The sequence below is a fragment of the Myxine glutinosa genome, chromosome 13 (genome assembly GCF_964187855.1).
Source record: "Myxine glutinosa chromosome 13, kmMyxGlut1.1, whole genome shotgun sequence".
NCBI lineage: Eukaryota > Metazoa > Chordata > Myxini > Myxiniformes > Myxinidae > Myxine > Myxine glutinosa.
Genome location: NC_136273.1, coordinates 74,043,496 through 74,060,475, shown reverse-complemented (window position 1 = coordinate 74,060,475; position 16,980 = coordinate 74,043,496). Strand labels below are relative to the sequence as shown.

Genomic DNA, 16,980 nt, shown 5'->3' with positions numbered 1-16,980 from the left:
GCCAACTTGAAAGACTCCGCAATAAAACGGGTCTCACAGTTCACTCCCAAGCCTACAAGGACCACATACAACACTACAAAGATGCCCTCTCCCGCGCCCGCTCTGCCTACTACTCTCAAATTATCCACTCTGGCTCCGGAAACCCAAAAGCACTCTTCTCGACAATAAACAAACTCCTCCGCCCCCTGAACACCACCACCCAGTCATTCACAGTAGACAACTGCATCTCCTTCCTCTCTTTCTTCCAACGCAAAATTGACAACATCTACAACAGCTTGACCACCGCCGCACCCGCTCCCCCTCCAACCACCTGCCCCCCCTTGTCCTGCCATCCCCTGTCTCGGTTCTCCCCAATCTCTCCTACTGACCTCTCTGAACTCCTCATAGGAATGAAAACTGCCACCTGCACTCTTGACCCCATCCCCTCCAGCTTTGTCAAAGCCTCCCTCCCTGCTCTCTCTCCACTTATCATTGCAACAATAAACTCCTCCCTGTCTATAGGCATCGTCCCACCTTCCCTCAAAATTGCTGCTGTTACCCCCATTCTAAAAAAACCTGGTCTAAACCCTGACACCCTAAACAACTTCAGACCCATCTCCAACCTACCCTTTCTGTCAAAAGTTTTGGAACGCGCTGTAGCCACTCAACTCAAACATCATCTCTCTGCCAATAACTTGTATGAAACATTCCAATCCGGATTCCGCTCCAACCACAGTACTGAAACTGCTCTCCTCAAAATCACCAACGACCTTCTCCTCTCCTCTGACGCTGGCAACCTCAACATTCTCGTCCTCCTCGACCTCAGCGCTGCCTTTGACACCATCGATCACACTATCCTCCTCACCCGACTTGAATCCACCTTTAACGTCACCGGCACTGCCCTCTCTTGGATTAAATCATACCTCTCTGACAGATGCCAGTTCATCTCCATCAATAACTGCAAATCCCCCACTGCTCCCCTCCCCCAAGGTGTCCCCCAAGGTTCAGTTCTTGGCCCCCTCCTCTTCATCCTTTACCTGTCCCCGCTCGGTCACTTAATCCGCCGTCATGGTCTCCAATTCCACTGCTTCGCCGATGACATCCAGCTTTTCATCTCCACCAAGTCCGTCTCCACCGACACCCACTCTATCCTGACAAACTGCATCACTGAAATAAAATCCTGGCTTCAAATCAACTTCCTCAAGCTTAACTGTGATAAATCTGAAATAATCATCATTGGCCCAAAAACGCTCACAAAATCCACCCATAACTTTGCCCTCAACATCGACGGTATCCCAGTATCCACCTCCCCTCACATCCGGAATCTTGGCGTCATCTTTGACCAAACCCTTTCCTTCGACAAATACACTAAACAGATCACAAAGTCAGCCTGCTTTCACCTGAAAAACATTGCCCGTCTCCGCTCATCCCTCTCCTCCACGGCTGCAGAAACCCTCATCCACGCCTTCATCACCTCCCGTCTGGACTACTGCAATAGCCTCCTCTATGGTTCACCCTCAAAAATCACCAATAAACTCCAATACATTCAGAACTCCGCTGCCCGTCTACTCACTCATTCCCGGACCCGTGACCACATCACCCCCGTCCTTTACAAGCTTCACTGGCTCCCCATCCCCCAGAGAATCCAGTACAAAATCCTCCTCTTGACATACAAAGCCCTCCATAACCTGGCCCCATCCTACCTGGCTGACCTCCTCTCCAGACACACTCCCACCCGCAACCTCCGCTCTGCTGGTACCAACCTCCTGACCCCCTCCATCCGGACCAAATTCAGATCCTGGGGGGACAGGGCCTTCTCCATCGCTGCTCCCACCCTCTGGAACTCACTACCTCACACCATCAGAGACTCCTCCTCACTCACCACATTCAAAACATCACTAAAGACCCACCTGTTCAACGCTGCATTCAACATTCAACCCACAGCATTTAACCCCTGACTATCTCTTCTCCTTCTCCCTCCTTTTGCTTTAAATATTTCCCTATTGATTCTTGTCTTGTCTTTTTGATTCTTGTCTTATATATATGCCGTATATCGCTGCTGTTTGTTTTCTTGATTCTTGTCTTTTTGCAATTGTTGTTTTCATGTATTGTTATGCATTATGTTTTCCACTCTGTCAAAGCGCCTTTGGGCTTCTGGAAAAGCGCTATACAAAATAAATGAATTATTATTATTATTATACTACGGAAGCCTTCTGTCAAAGCGACCAAACGAAAAAGGCGATTTCGAATACTACTACGGAAGCCTTTTGTCAAAGCGACCAAACGAAAAAGGCGATTTCGAATACTACGGAAGCCTTTTGTCAAAGCGACCAAACGAAAAAGGCGATTTCGGCTACAACGGAAGCCTTTATCTGCCAGGAGTGTCAAAAGGCGATGCCAAATACTACGGAGGCCTTTTCTCGTCGGATTTTGAATCGCGAAACACCGGAATGCTGGGGAAAGCCCTCTGATGACGATAATGGATTCCCCATGGTCAACGCAGACTCCGGCCACGATCGCAAAACTGCTGCTGGTGTAGGATCCACCCGCGAGGCTGGTCCGACCCATTCGGGGGGCTCAGTCCCGCTCCCAGCTGCCTCGTCTGGCCTGGCTCAAGCCCTTATTCCCCTTATGGTTGAGGGCCATTGTGTTCAGGCCTTGGTGGACACCGGATCTACGGATAGTTTTATCGACCAGCGACTTGTGCTCAGGCATGGATGGCGGATCGGGCGGTCTACGAGACGGATCTTCATGGCTTCCCAGGGACTCCGGCTTAGCACAAAAGGGGAATGCCGATTGAAACTAGTGCTAAAGGGACGGGTTTTCCCTGATGTACACCTTATGGTTTTACCCGCATTATGTGCTGATATTCTGCTAGGACACGATTTTCTTAAGCTGCATGGACGTCTGGTAATGGAGTTCGGTGGGCCTGACACTCTTGTTGTGGGGGCGGACGACGCGCTAACGGTGTGCGCCCTTGCGCAAATGGACGTCCGTCCGCTTTCGCTGTTCCCCAATCTAACCTCCGACTGTACCCCTGTCGCGGTAAAATCGAGACGCTACTCTCGCGCGGACATGCAATTCATTGCGGACGAAACGACTCAGCTCTTGAAAGACGGCATCATAGAACCTAGTAGGTCGCCGTGGCGTGCCCAGGTCTTAGTGGTGCGCAGTGAGGCCCATCGCAAACGCATGGTAATCGACTATTCCCAAACGATTAACCGCTTTACACAGCTGGATGCCTACCCCCTTCCGGGGATGGACGCGTTAGTGCAACAGGTGTCCCAGTATTCGGTCTATAGTACTCTCGATCTCCGTAGTGCGTACCACCAGATCCCTATCTCTAGGGCGGATCGTATCTATACCGCTTTCGAGTCGGGGCAGCGGTTGTACCAATTTACACGATTGCCCTTTGGGGTGACGAACGGGGTCGCTTGTTTCCAGAGGGCCATGGATGACCTCGTTGCGCGGGAGCACTTAACCGATGTTTTCGTCTACCTCGATAACCTTACGGTTTGTGGATATGACCAAGGGCACCATGACGCTAATCTGAAGCGCTTCCTTGAGGTCGCGCAACGGTATCACTTAACTATGAACGAGGATAAGTGCCGATACTCCCTACGCACCATAGATCTTCTGGGGTACATCGTGACCCATGGCTCTGTCTCTCCGGATAAGGAACGTCTGCGACCTTTGCTCGACATGGCCCCTCCCTGCGATCGGGCGTCCCTGAAACGCGCCCTTGGGCTGTTCGCCCATTACTCCAAATGGGTGCAAAATTTCTCCGCGAAACTTCGCCCCCTTGTGGCCTGCGACACTTTTCCCCTGAGTTCGGCCGCATTGACGGCCTTTGAAGGTCTTAAGACCGACATCGCCCGAGCCGCCGTAGCAACCATCGACGAGAGCGGCTCGTTCGTCCTCGAAAGTGACGCCTCGGATCAGGCCATCGCGGCGACCCTCTCCCAAGGGGGACGTCCCGTGGCTTTCTTTTCACGGACTCTTACCTCCGCTGAGCGGCGGCACTCGTCCGTTGAAAAGGAAGCGTATGCGATCGTCGAGTCTATTCGGCGATGGCGCCCGTACCTACTCGGGCGGAGCTTCCAAATCATCACGGACCAGCAAAGCGTTGCGTTCATGTACGACACCTTACACGCCCAGCGCATTAAGAACGAGAAAATCACTCGCTGGCGTATCGAACTCGCCGACTTCTGTTACACCATCAAATATCGCCCAGGGAAGGATAACCAGGCCGCCGATGCCTTATCGCGCCCCACTACGTGTGCTGGTATCACCTCGTTGGAGGGCCTACGGGTGCTGCATGCTACTGCGGGCCATCCCGGCGTAACGCGTTTCGCTCATTTCGTGCGGAGTGGGAATCTCCCTTACTCGATTGACGATATCCGCCGTATCTGTCGCGACTGCGCTATCTGCGCGGAAATCAAACCGCGTTTCTATAACCCCCCTATGGGGACTCTGGTGAAGGCTACACGCCCGTGGGAACGCTTGGCGATGGATTTCAAGGGCCCTTTGCCGGTGTCGAGCGGCTCTCGCTATCTGCTCACTATCGTTGATGAGTACTCACGATTCCCCTTTGCTTATATGTGCGCGGACATGACTGCTGCCACGGTGATGCGTTGCTTACAGAACTTGTTCTCAATGTTCGGTTACCCGGCCTATGTCCATACCGACCGGGGTGCAGTCTTCTTGTCTCAGGAGGTGCGCGGCTATCTGCTCCAAAACAACGTTGCGTCTAGTTACACCACGCCGTATAGACCCCAGGCTAATGGGCAGATCGAACGCTTCAACGGGATTATCTGGAGGGCCGTCATGCTCCATCTCCGGACCCACGGCCGGGGCCTCGATAAATGGGCTTGGTCGCTACCTGCGGCGTTGAACTCAATCCGGGCACTCCTGAGTACGGCAACTAACCAAACTCCCCACGAGCGTCTTTTCCACCACCCCAGGAGCTCGGGGTGTATACATACGGTCTTTGCCCAGTTGGCTCGCTGGGCCCGGGCCGGCCTACCTTAAACGGGCAGTTCGCGCGAGCAAGTACGACCCCCTTGTGGACAAAGTGCAGATTCTCCAGGCTAATCCTGAGCATGCTCGTGTGATGACGTCTGATGGTCGTGAGACTACTGTCTCCGTTCGTCATCTTGCCCCTTGCGGGGTCGACGACCTTAGTAGGGAATCGGACGAACCGGTCGAACCCATCTATGAGACTATGACCTCTCCCGACGCTCCCATCGCCGATAGTCCACCGACACCCCCCCCGTCGAGACTGCCCGGGTCCGACGACTTGGCGTTACCCCCTTCATCACCCGACCCTGTTGACGCCTCTGACACCGGGGATACAGGGTTACGAGACGCCGTACCCGGGGAATTTCGAACGCGTGCTGGCAGAGAAATTCGCCGCCCGGCCCGCTACGGTTGGGCCGACTGATACTCCGCGCCCATGCTGACGCTCACTCACTTTTAGCCACGCGGCCGTATAATTCTGACGGGGGGGGTGAATGTAGTGAAATCGTATCTGTACTGAACCCGGGTGGGGATGCTCGCTGCTCGCTGTCATTGTTGTCCCCACTAGGGGCGTGACTATAAGACCCGTTGCTGTGTCAGTGCTCCGAGACTTCTCCCTTGTGACATGTTACATCGGTAGCCTCGTTAATGGTACGCCTTTATAGAATATCTAGCTTGCTTGCATTGACTGATATGAATGGCTTTATGAGATGTCGCATCGTATGCTTATTGTGTATTTCTACTTACAGGAATGATCTGATGATCTAAATGCAATTAAACCAAACCGTTGGACTAAAGTTGTGCGGACCTGAATGGTTTTCCACAACATACATGCATATATATATATATATATATATATATATATATATATATATATATATATATATATATATATATATATATATATATATATATATACATACATACATACATACATACATACATACATACATACATACATATATATATATCTATATATATATATCTATATATATATATATATATATATATATATATATCTATATATATATATATACATATATACATATATATATATATATATATATATATATATATATATATATATATATATATATATATATATATATATATATATATATATATCAGCAGTTTGAATCCAATGAACGAACAATGGATTTTATCAACTTATGGTTGACTATGAGAATGTTTACCACAGTGGGAAATGAGGTGTGGCTGACGTTTCGAGCTTTACCCCTTCATCAGTGCAAAAGAGTAAACCTGAAAAAGCCATAGGAAATTATATTTTGCTTTGATGAAGGGTTAACCCTTGAATCATCAGCTGTACCTCAATTTCCACAGCGGTACACACAGTCGTATCAACTACGAATTTATACAATCCATTTTTTAATCTTGTCTGCTGACACAGGCCATTACTAGCCTTCAAATATTCCAATTCATCCTTCAAAACCTTGCACTTAGCATACAATTTAAATAGCATTGTATTTGGATCTTATATTTTGCAGAGGCTGTTGGACGCTGTCTGGGCGAGCTTGGCCCACTTAATCTGGCCACCACTACCCTGTCTTTGAAAATGTGGCAGGAGCAGGCTGGGGTCACTGATGCAGGGTCCAGTCCAACACTCAGATCATGCCTGAGCAATATTTCAGGGTCAGGGTCATGGTCAGATGAACAATTGATCCATCACCAGAACCAGCATGTGTTGGAGCTGCTTAATGTTGGACTTACGGACTCAAGGTTTCCAAACAAATTCCAGTGATGCATTTTAAATTACTCAGATTATTGATTCCTCTAATCTGAATGACTTTTCCCCATTCTGTCCTTAAATCATTCAGCATGTTGGTTCGTAGTGCAGCAGCTAACTGCCTGCGAGCTGTGCTGGCCACCACCGCCGGTGAGGCTACCTGGAGTAGTCGGCTCAATAAAAGGCTGCCCAGTAATGACCCACTTCTGAAGTTCCTGATTCCTTTCCGTGGCAGCAGGAAACAGGTGCGTTTCAGGATAACAATTCTATTTTGAAAGACGAGGAGTCTAAGTAGTAATCTTTGAGGGTGTTTCAAACTCGTGGCGTGTATTGTAGTTGTGAAATTAACACCCAGTGCATTTTAATTCAAGTATTACCTTTCTGATAGGACAAGTCGTGCCTGTCCATCACTTCGCTGATGTGTGTAATCAAAAGACAGCATCTGTAAAACATGATTATTACCTCCGCCACCAAAGGTGGATGGAGGTTGTGTTTTCACCCCTGTCTGTTTGTCTGACTGTTTGTTTGTGAACAAAATATCTCAAAAAGTTGTGGACGGATTTGGACGAAACTTATTGGACCGCTTGGGTGTCTGACAAGGACGATTCGATTCGATTTTAGTGAAGATCCGGATCCAGCTAGTAGAATTTTTAAAGTGATTCTTCACCATTGAGTGATACGGCCAACCAGGCGGAGGTATGCTCTCTACTGAGTGCCGTTCTAGTTACCTCCGCCACCAAAGGTGGATGGAGGTTATGTTTTCGCCCCTGTCTGTTTGTCTGTCTCTTTGTTTGTGAACAAAATATCTCAAAAATTTGTGGACGGATTCGGACGAAATTTGGCAGAGATGTGTAACGTATGTCACAAGGACGAAATGATTAGATTTTGGTGAAGATCCGGATTCGGATCCGGCTACTTGAATTTTTAAAGTGATTCTTCACCATTGGGAGATAGGGCCAAAAACTATATATAGCAGGATATCTCAAAAAGTTGTGGACGGATTTGGACGAAACGTGGTGGAGGGCTTGGGTGTGTGACAAGGACTAATCGATTCAATTTTGGTGAAGATCTGAATATGGTTTCGGATACGAGAATTATTTAATTTTAAGTGATTGTTCACCATTGAGAGCTCGCATGAAAAGCTATATATAACAGGATATTTAAAAAAGTTGTGGACGAGTTATGACTAAACTTGTTGGACGAGTTGGTTTGGTGACGAGAACAAGCCGATTAGATTTTGGTTCAGGTCCGAATCCAGATCCGGCCTATCATTGGGATACAAAACATGAACTGTTCAGCCTGGCGGAGGTACAGTCACGTGAAAAAGTAAGTACACCCCATGTAAAGTTTTGACTTTTTCAACATATTTCAACATACAGCTATTTGATCTTCATTTCAACAATATTGATAGACAAAGGTGATATAATATAACAAATATCATGAAACATTTACATTTTGTAGTCCATTGTATAATTTAAATAAACATAAATGCAAATTTCGCATGTGGAAAAAGTAAGTACACCCCATGAATTTTTTTAAACATATGTGGACATATCAATATTTGATCTTCATTTAAACTATCTATAGATAAAGGTGATCTAATTGAACAAAAAAACAATGAAAAATTGACTTTGCAATAATTTATTCAACAAAAAATTGTTGCACAGCATGCACAATTGCATGCACAGCACGTTTCAAATCCCCCCACGACATCTCGATGGGACTTAGATCCGGCCTTTGACTTGGCCATTCCAGAACCCTCCATTTCTTTCTTTTCAGCCAGTCCTTGGTGGATTTACTGGTATGTTTAGGGTCATTGTCATGTTGCAAGGTCCACCTTCGGTTGAGCTTCAACTTTCCAACAGATGGCCTCACATTATCCTCAAGCCCCCTCTGGTACAATGAAGAATTCATAGTGGATTCTATGATGGTGAGCTGCCCAGGCCCTGATGCTGCAAAGCTGCCCCAAACCATAATATTTCCACCACCATGCTTTACAGTTGGTATCAGCTTCTTGTGGTCAAATGCTGTCTTTGCTTTTCACCAAACATGTCTTCTGGTACTGTGGCCAAATAGCTCTACCTTTGACTCATCTGTCCCCACTGGGGGACCCCACTCCCTCTCGTCAAAACTCAAGGTGGGGAACCCAATCGAAGCAAGGGTGGAAATCATTCCATTTATGACGACGAAACGTCTGATGCCCGACGTGGAGATCGGGACATGGAATGCAGGGACATGCAGGGAATAAGGTTTGGGACATGGAATGCAGGGACAATGACCGGGAGATCAGGAGAAGTGGTGGAAGTATTGGTCAGAAGAAGAGTGGACATATGTTGTGTGCAGGAGATGAGATGGAAGGGAAATACAAGTTTGTGTGGCAAGGGTGCCCAGTAGGTGTGAATGGTGTTGGTGTCCTGTTTTGTGAGGAGTTTGTAGACAGTGTGGTGAGTGTGACTAGAGTGAGTGAAAGGTTGATGATGGTGAAAATGATGATTGGAAAGCTCTTGGTGAACATCATCTCGGGATATGCTCCGCAGGTTGGTCGGAGCGATGAAGAGAAGGACAAGTTCTGGTGTGCTATAGAGAAGCTGATGGAAAACGTGAAAGATGAGGAAGTTGTTGTGGTAGGAGGAGACCTAAATGGACATGTGGGAAGGAGTATGGACGGTTTTGAGGGAGTTCATGGGGGTTACGGATATGGTGTGAGAAATGGAGAAGGTGAAAGGATTTTGGAGTTTGCTGATGGAGCTGATTTGTTGATTTGTAATACTCAGTTCCAGAAAGAGGATAATAAGCTTGTTACATACACGTCAGGTGGGTCGACGACAACCGTTGACTACCTGCTGTTGCGTAGGCGAGATAGGGGGCACCTCCGGGACACAAAGGTGATCCCGGGGGAGGAGGCTGTTTCACAGCACCACTTGGTTGTCTGCGACATAAGGGTGAAAGGTGCGAGGAGAGCTCGGCGGGTGAAGTACCAACCGAGAATGAAGGTGTGGAGGTTGAAAGAGGTAACAGTGAGGGAGGCATTAAAAGAGAGGCTGAATATGGTAGAGGATGATGTGGTTGAGCTTGAAAGTGGTTGGATGTCAATGAAAGCTAGTCTGTTGGGAGCCATTGGTGAGGTATGTGGATGGACAAAAGGACCACCGAGGCACTCGGAAACATGGTGGTGGGATGATGAAATTGGAAAGAAGATTGACGAGAAGAGGAAGAAGTTCAAGGAGTGGCAGAAGGCGAAGGGTATGGGGGCAGAAAAGGCAGAGCATGAAAGTTATAAGGCAGCCAAGAAGGCTGCAAAGAAAGAGGTAGCAAAGGCACAGGAGGCATGTAGGAAAGTGTTCGGGGAACGTTTGGATTTGGAAGAGGGTCAGAGAGCGGTATTCAGGATTGCAAAGCAGATAGCGAAAGAGAGGTGTGATGTGATGGGGGTGAGTTGCTTGAAGGATGAAGTGGGACAAATCGTTGTGGACCCAGATGGAATTAAAGGAAGATGGAAGAGATATATGGAAATGCTGTTGAATGCAGAGAATGAATGGGATGGCAACACAGAGAGTAACCCAGTTTTAGGACCGGCAGAGAAGATAACCGAGAAGGAAGTTGAGGAAGCGATAAAAGCAATGAAGAGTAGAAAAGCGGGAGGGCCGATGGGAGTTGTGGGAGATATGTTGAAGGCAGCGGGAAATTGGGGTGTGAAGAGAATGACAGAGATCTGCAATCTGGTGGTGAAAGAAGGCCGCATTCCAGTGGATTGGGAACTGAGTACCCTCGTCCCTCTATACAAGGGGAAAGGTGACCCTCTGTACTGTGGCTCGTATCGAACGATAAAGTTATTGGAGCATGGAATGAAGGTATTGGAAAGGGTGTTGGAGAGGAGGATAAGGAAGAAAGTGAAGATTGACGAAATGCAGTTTGGATTTATGCCAGGAAGAGGAACGACAGACGCGCTTTTTGTTGTGAGGCAGTTGCAGGAGAATTATATGGAGAAGAGGAAGAAGTTGTTTCTTGGGTTTGTTGTCCCCCGTCGCACAGCGTAGCGAAAGGGGGACTATGGCTTTCCCCTCCGTCCGTGTGTCCGTCCGTCCATCCGTGCGTGCGTGCGTGCGGGCGTGCGTGCGTAAGCGAAGGACCGCATTCGAATTTGGTGTGTGGGTGCAACCCACGTCAAAATCCAAGATGGCCGCCGCCATGTATGTCTGATGCCATGTATGTCTGAACCTTGTAACCTACATATCTTGAAAAATAAGCGAAGTACCAACTTCTACTCTCGTGTGTGGGTGTATCTAGGCAAAAGGAAGAACGATATTGAAAATTGGGTCGCCACGTCAAAATCTAAGATGGCCGCCGCCATGTATGTCTGAAACTTGTGAGCGAAATATCTCGAACAATAAGTGAAGTACCAACGTCTAATCTGGTGTGTGGGTGTATCTATTGGGTCGCCACGTCAAAATCCAAGATGGCCGCCACCATATATATGTCTGAACCTTGTGAGCAAAATATCTCGAAAAATAAGCGAAGTACCAACTTCTAATCTGGTGTGTGGGTTTACCTAGGCACACGGAAGAAAGCTGTTTAAAATTGGGTCGCCACGTCAAAATCCAAGATGGCCGCCGCCATGTATGTCTGAATCTTGTGAGATGAATATCTTGAAAGATAAGCGAAGTACCAACTTCTAATTTGGTATGTGGGTGTATCTCGGCATAAGGAAGACCGCTATTGTAAATTGGGTCGCCACGTCAAAATCCAAGATGGCCGCCACCATATATATGTCTGAACCTTGTGAGCGAAATATCTTGAAAAATAAGCGAGGTACCTTCTGGTGTGTGGGTGTATCTAGGCATAAGGAAGAACGCTATTGAAAATTGGGTCGCCACGTCAAAATCCAAGATGGCCGCCTCCATGTATGTCTGAACCATGTGAGCGAAATAACATATCATAGCATGTTTTCTGCGTGTTCCACTTTGTCAACTCGCATCACTTCCCCGACGGGGGACCTAGGCGTAACGCTTGTTGATCTGGAGAAAGCATTCGATAGGGTTCCACGTGAAGTAGTGACATGGGCATTGAGGAAGGTAGGAGTGGAGGAATTGTTGATCAGAGTGGTGATGGCATTGTACAAAAGAGCGCGCACAGCTCTAAGGACGAAGGACGGGAACAGTGGTGAGTTTGAGGTGAAGGTGGGAGTGCATCAGGGGTCGGTACTAAGTCCACTACTATTTGTAGCTGTGATGGAGGTGCTGGCTCAGAACGTAAAGGAGGGTTTGCCGTGGGAGTTGTTGTATGCAGATGATCTGGTGTTGATTGCAGAAAGTATGGATGGACTGAAGGAGAAGATGAACATGTGGAAGGAATGTATGGAGACAAAAGGTCTGAAGGTGAATATCGGAAAAACGAAGGTGATGGCAAGTGGTAAAGCATGTGGTGAGGTGGAAAGAACTGGGAAGTGGCTGTGTGCTGTGTGCAGGAAGGGTGTCGGAGTGAATTCCATTCAATGTACAATGTGCGTTGAGTGGTTTCATCAAAAATGTAGTGGCTTGACAGGGTCATTAACCAGTGTGGCAGCTATATTCAAGTGTAAGGTGTGCACAGAGGGAGCTGCAGATGGAGGAAATGTTGAGTTGGATCTTGGAGACGGCATGAAGCTGGAAGGTGTGAAAACATTTTGCTACCTCGGAGACGTGCTGAATGGAGAAGGTGGATCAGACTCGGCAACGGTTGCTAGAGGGAGATGTGCATGGAAGAAGTTTCGGGAACTGAGTGGCATGCTGATGAGGAGGGGTGTGTCGTTGAAGCTGAAGGGAAAGGTGTATGCTGCATGTGTGAGAAGTGTTATGATTTATGGGAGCGAGACATGGGTAATGAAAGTAGAGCAGCAACGAAGGCTGGAAAGGGTGGAAATGTGAATGGTTCGGTGGATGTGTGGAGTATCGTTGAGAGAGAGGAAGACAAATGATGAATTGCGAAAGATGGTGGGAATAGAGCCTGTGATGGATGCTGTGAAGAGAAACAGGTTGAGATGGTTTGGTCATGTGTTGAGGAAGGATGAAAGTGACTGGTTGAGAAGTGATGGAAATGAATGTAGAAGGAAGTAGAGGACGGGGAAGACCGAGAAAGACTTGGCTAAAGATGGTCGAAGAAGAAATGCGGGCAAGGGGGTTAACAAGGGGAGATGCAGAAAATAGGGCAAAATGGAGAACATTGTCATGGGGACCGCAAGGCTAACCCCCGCTCTTGCAGGGAAAATGGCCTTAAAATGCCTGTTGTTGTTGTTGTTGTTGTTGTTGTTGTTTGACTCATCTGTCCAGAGCACATTGTTCCTGAAGTGCTGGTCTTTGCCTCGGTGTTCATTGGCAAACTTTAGTCTTGTCCTGATGTTCTTTCTGGACAGCAAAGGTTTCCTCCTGGCACACCTCCCATGTAGATCATAATTGTGCAGCCTCTTTCTAATGGTAGACTCGTGCACTTTGACATCAACAGTGGCAAGAGCTACCTGTAGGTCCCGTGATGACATTCTGGGGTTCTTCGAGACTTCTTTCAGCATCTTGCGGTCTGCTATCGGGCTGAACTTGCTGGGGCGGCCTGGCCTGAACAAGTTGGCAGTTGTTTGGAATCTTCTCCACTTGTAGATGATCTTCCGGACAGTCGAATGATTGATTTCAAATTGTTTGGAGATCTTTTTAAATCCCTACCCAGACTCGTAGGCATCTATAACCTTCTTTCCGAAGGCCTCAGAGAGCTCTTTTGATCTCGGCATGGTGACGCCGCACACTTCAACAACAAAGAGCAAACCAAACTAAATGTCAGGTTTAAATAAGACAGGTTCCTCCAAGATCCTCTCTAACGATGTTCTAATCATTTTCACCTCAGCTGGTGCACCTGATTCTAATTTTATGTATTTGAAGTAGTGATAAATGTAGGGGTGTACTTACTTTTTCCACATGCAAAATTTGCATTTATGTTTATTTAAATTATACAATGGACTACAAAATGTAAATGTTTCATGATATTTGTTATATTATATCACCTTTATCTATCAATTTTGTTGAAATGAAGATGAAATAGCTGTATGTTGACATATGTTGAAAAAGTCAAAACTTTACATGTGGTGTACTTACTTTTTCACGTGACTGTATGCGCTCTACCGAGTGCCGTTCTAGTTAATAACTTCATTGCATTTTGCTCATAATAATTATTGCAGTCCTCTTTTTTTTTTCATTTTTCTTGCTTTGCTTCTGTTTTTTTTTTCTTCTCGTCATTAGCTGAAATCTTCCAAAGAGACAGACAGCAAAAATATTGACCATGCCCGAAAACCACGTGAGGAGGCATATCCTCAAGGACGCAGTTGGCTGCAGAGGGAGGCGATGCACATGATTTCCAGTGGATGGATTCAAGATCGAATCCTTCAGCTTTTGGCTCCAATTTGTGAGGTGAAGAGCAACGCAGTGCATCATAACTTTTTCATGTCGTTTGTTGTATATTGTCATCTTTGGCCATATATCGGGGACAGGATTAGATATTCAAATTGGAGATCAATATTAAATCATTAACTTTGAAATAATTTGTTCAATGTTGAAAAATAAAATATTTACAACTTGCAAAATGCTTAACTTCTTTTAAACGATGTTTCCTTCCTCCCCATTTTGGAGTTTCTACATTGAAAATATAATTTTATTGTATATTTCACTCGAGCTGACAGAATGGCCTAGAGGTACGTACACTCGCTTCTAGGTTGTCTTGATTGGATTTGTGTGTCCGTCCAGCTATAAACTGTCATCCTGGTTTTCATAAGCAAGGTGATACATCAAATTGTGTGCCGTCCTTTGGATGGACGTTAAACTGGGCGTCCCATCTGCCGGCATTAGTTGGGGGACGTTAAAGATTCCACTATGTTTTTTTGTGAAGAGTAGGCTAGATATCACCAGCACCATGAACAAATTCCAAATTTCTGCCCTAACCACTTCGTTGAGCATCAGGCCAGCTCAGCCGGTTTGTGAAATGACTTGGCCAAAAAACTTCCCTCCTCAACTCCACAAGATTGTAGGAAAGAAGAAGATCCTAGATTTCCCTCTTGATAGGATAAATCGAGACATGTCGTTTATTTCTTTTTATGGATGTCTCTTGGTGGAAGGGACGAGACCATAACCACACAAGTGTTTCCCCATGGTGAAAACAACACCCAACAACTATCCCAGGAAACTAGAAATACTGAGGCTGTGAAAGGTCCCTATATACAGTGGCTGATGGTACTGCTCGGGTCGGTTGATCGCCAACGCAGAATTATCGCCATCTCCGATCTCATTGCCCTGTTTAATTTTTACCTGTAACATTGCTGCTAATGCAAAAATGTTATAATTACAACTTTCGTAATGCCGTTTCCTTGTACTTACCAAAAATAAATAAACAAACTTTTTGACAATATTTTTCGACAAACCAAGTGTCTCCTTTCAAACTCCTTCTCTCCATTCCTCCCTAGGCCAGTCATGATCTCTGCGTCCATCTCTTTCCATATCTGCTTCGAGATGTGTTGATCAAAGATATCAATGGCTCTCATTGCCATCTCATTTCTGATCAGTTCTCCTCGGTCTTCAAACGTTGCTCACCTCAGCGATCACTCAATGTGTCGTTGCTCATGCAGCCCCCTGGTCAGTGAAAAACTAAGAGAATTGCAACTTGTTGCAACGTATGTGACAGTGGACGCACTTGCATTTCTTTTTCGAAGCTTTGCTGTGTCTCGATTTGGGCTTGTAGACTTAATATTTGGCCTCAGTAACAACAAGCGAAACCTGCAATAATTTTGCGACAGAAGTCCATACCTTTCTACATAATTTGGAGAAAATGATTGTGTGGTTTCTCATTATAATTGTGCAAGTACCCAAACTTGTGTAGTAAAGTAGAAGATAAAATTGTTGTTGTAAGGACTGATGTACTCAAACATTTAATACCTTTTGGGCTCATTAAACGTTTCGTGAAATGATAAATGTTCAAACTCCCTTTACATGAAGTACTTGTAATAACTGAAATAACTTCTCATCGTGAAATCATCAAGCTGAATTTGCAATGTCATGCAGCTAGTTGTATTGCATGAAGCATCAAGCATAATATTAACTACATGAAAATAACAAACTGCACCAAAGTAGGCTGCATTGTCGAGGTTCGATACAAAAGTAATTCCACTTGTTTTTCAGTTTGTAACGAAAGCATTGTAGGAAAGCAACACGAGATCACAATTAAAGGTTTGTATCTCACCAATTTTAAGTTGAGCAGCACTGATCAGTCACGTGACAACATCACACCATGCCTTCAAAATGACTGCCACACTAGATGTGCGTATGAAGCGGAGAACAGTTATTGAATTTCTTATTGCGAAAGAGGTTCCTCCAACGGATATTCATATGCGTTTAACCCTTTGAATACGGGATTTTTTTTTGATAATCCCGGGATCCCCAGCAATCTAAACAAATTAAAAAAAAAATTCTCGAACCTCGATAAATTTGATAAAACGGGATTAATTTGGCATTTTGGTACGGGAATGCAACCACGTACTGACGCTCTATTTATAGGTATAGTCGATGACGTGTAGTAACATCGTCCGCACACAAAACTTTTTCGCGGGTTGCGGCACTGGACGTCATCCGTACTCAAAGGGTTAAAGAACGTGTACGGCGACTCTACCATTGATGTTGGCAAATTGTACGGAATCTCATCCCGAGTGGGCATGCGCACAGAGAAGTAAGGTAATTTTTTTAGTCTGTCAGTGTTTGTCAGTCAAAGAAAATGGAAAATCATTCCAAACAAAAAACTTACTGTTTTTAGAGATGTCATGAAGGATACAAACAACTGGCTCCAATAACTAATTTAATGTGTTAAATACTGGTATAAAAGACATTGCATCTATGGCAGTAAACTTCTGAAAATAAGTTTTTTTTTGTTTGTTTGTTTGTTTTTACTACATCCTTTAAAATCCTTATTTTATTTCAATTTAATTATACACTTGAACGCTGTAGAACACAAATCACCTTGTTTTTACTTCCACAAACCTTCAGTTTAGCAGTACATGGACAAAATAATGCAGAAGTTTACTTATCATCAGCAAGGTCATGGAATCCATCATCGCAGTTTATGTGAAATCCTTCCTTTTCTCCACCAGCCTCATCTCAGATCACTAATTTCATATCAGACCAGGTCACTCTACCTTGGACACGCTGCTTCTACTCTCCCATCAGCAGATGGAGGCCCTC

General features: G+C 45.9%; 1 protein-coding gene across 2 annotated transcripts in view; it reads left to right on the top strand.

The window, feature by feature from the left end:
- Positions 1 to 16,980, top strand: part of ATM (ATM serine/threonine kinase) — a 224,399-nt gene that overhangs the window by 164,575 nt on the left and 42,844 nt on the right. For both annotated transcript variants that reach the window (XM_078767645.1, XM_078767644.1), the window contains exons 35-38: positions 6,504 to 6,735; positions 6,834 to 6,987; positions 14,002 to 14,169; positions 15,216 to 15,384. In XM_078767645.1, coding sequence (XP_078623771.1) covers positions 6,504 to 6,735; positions 6,834 to 6,987; positions 14,002 to 14,169; positions 15,216 to 15,384 — 723 coding nt within the window. The remainder of the gene's footprint in view (positions 1 to 6,503; positions 6,736 to 6,833; positions 6,988 to 14,001; positions 14,170 to 15,215; positions 15,385 to 16,980) is intronic.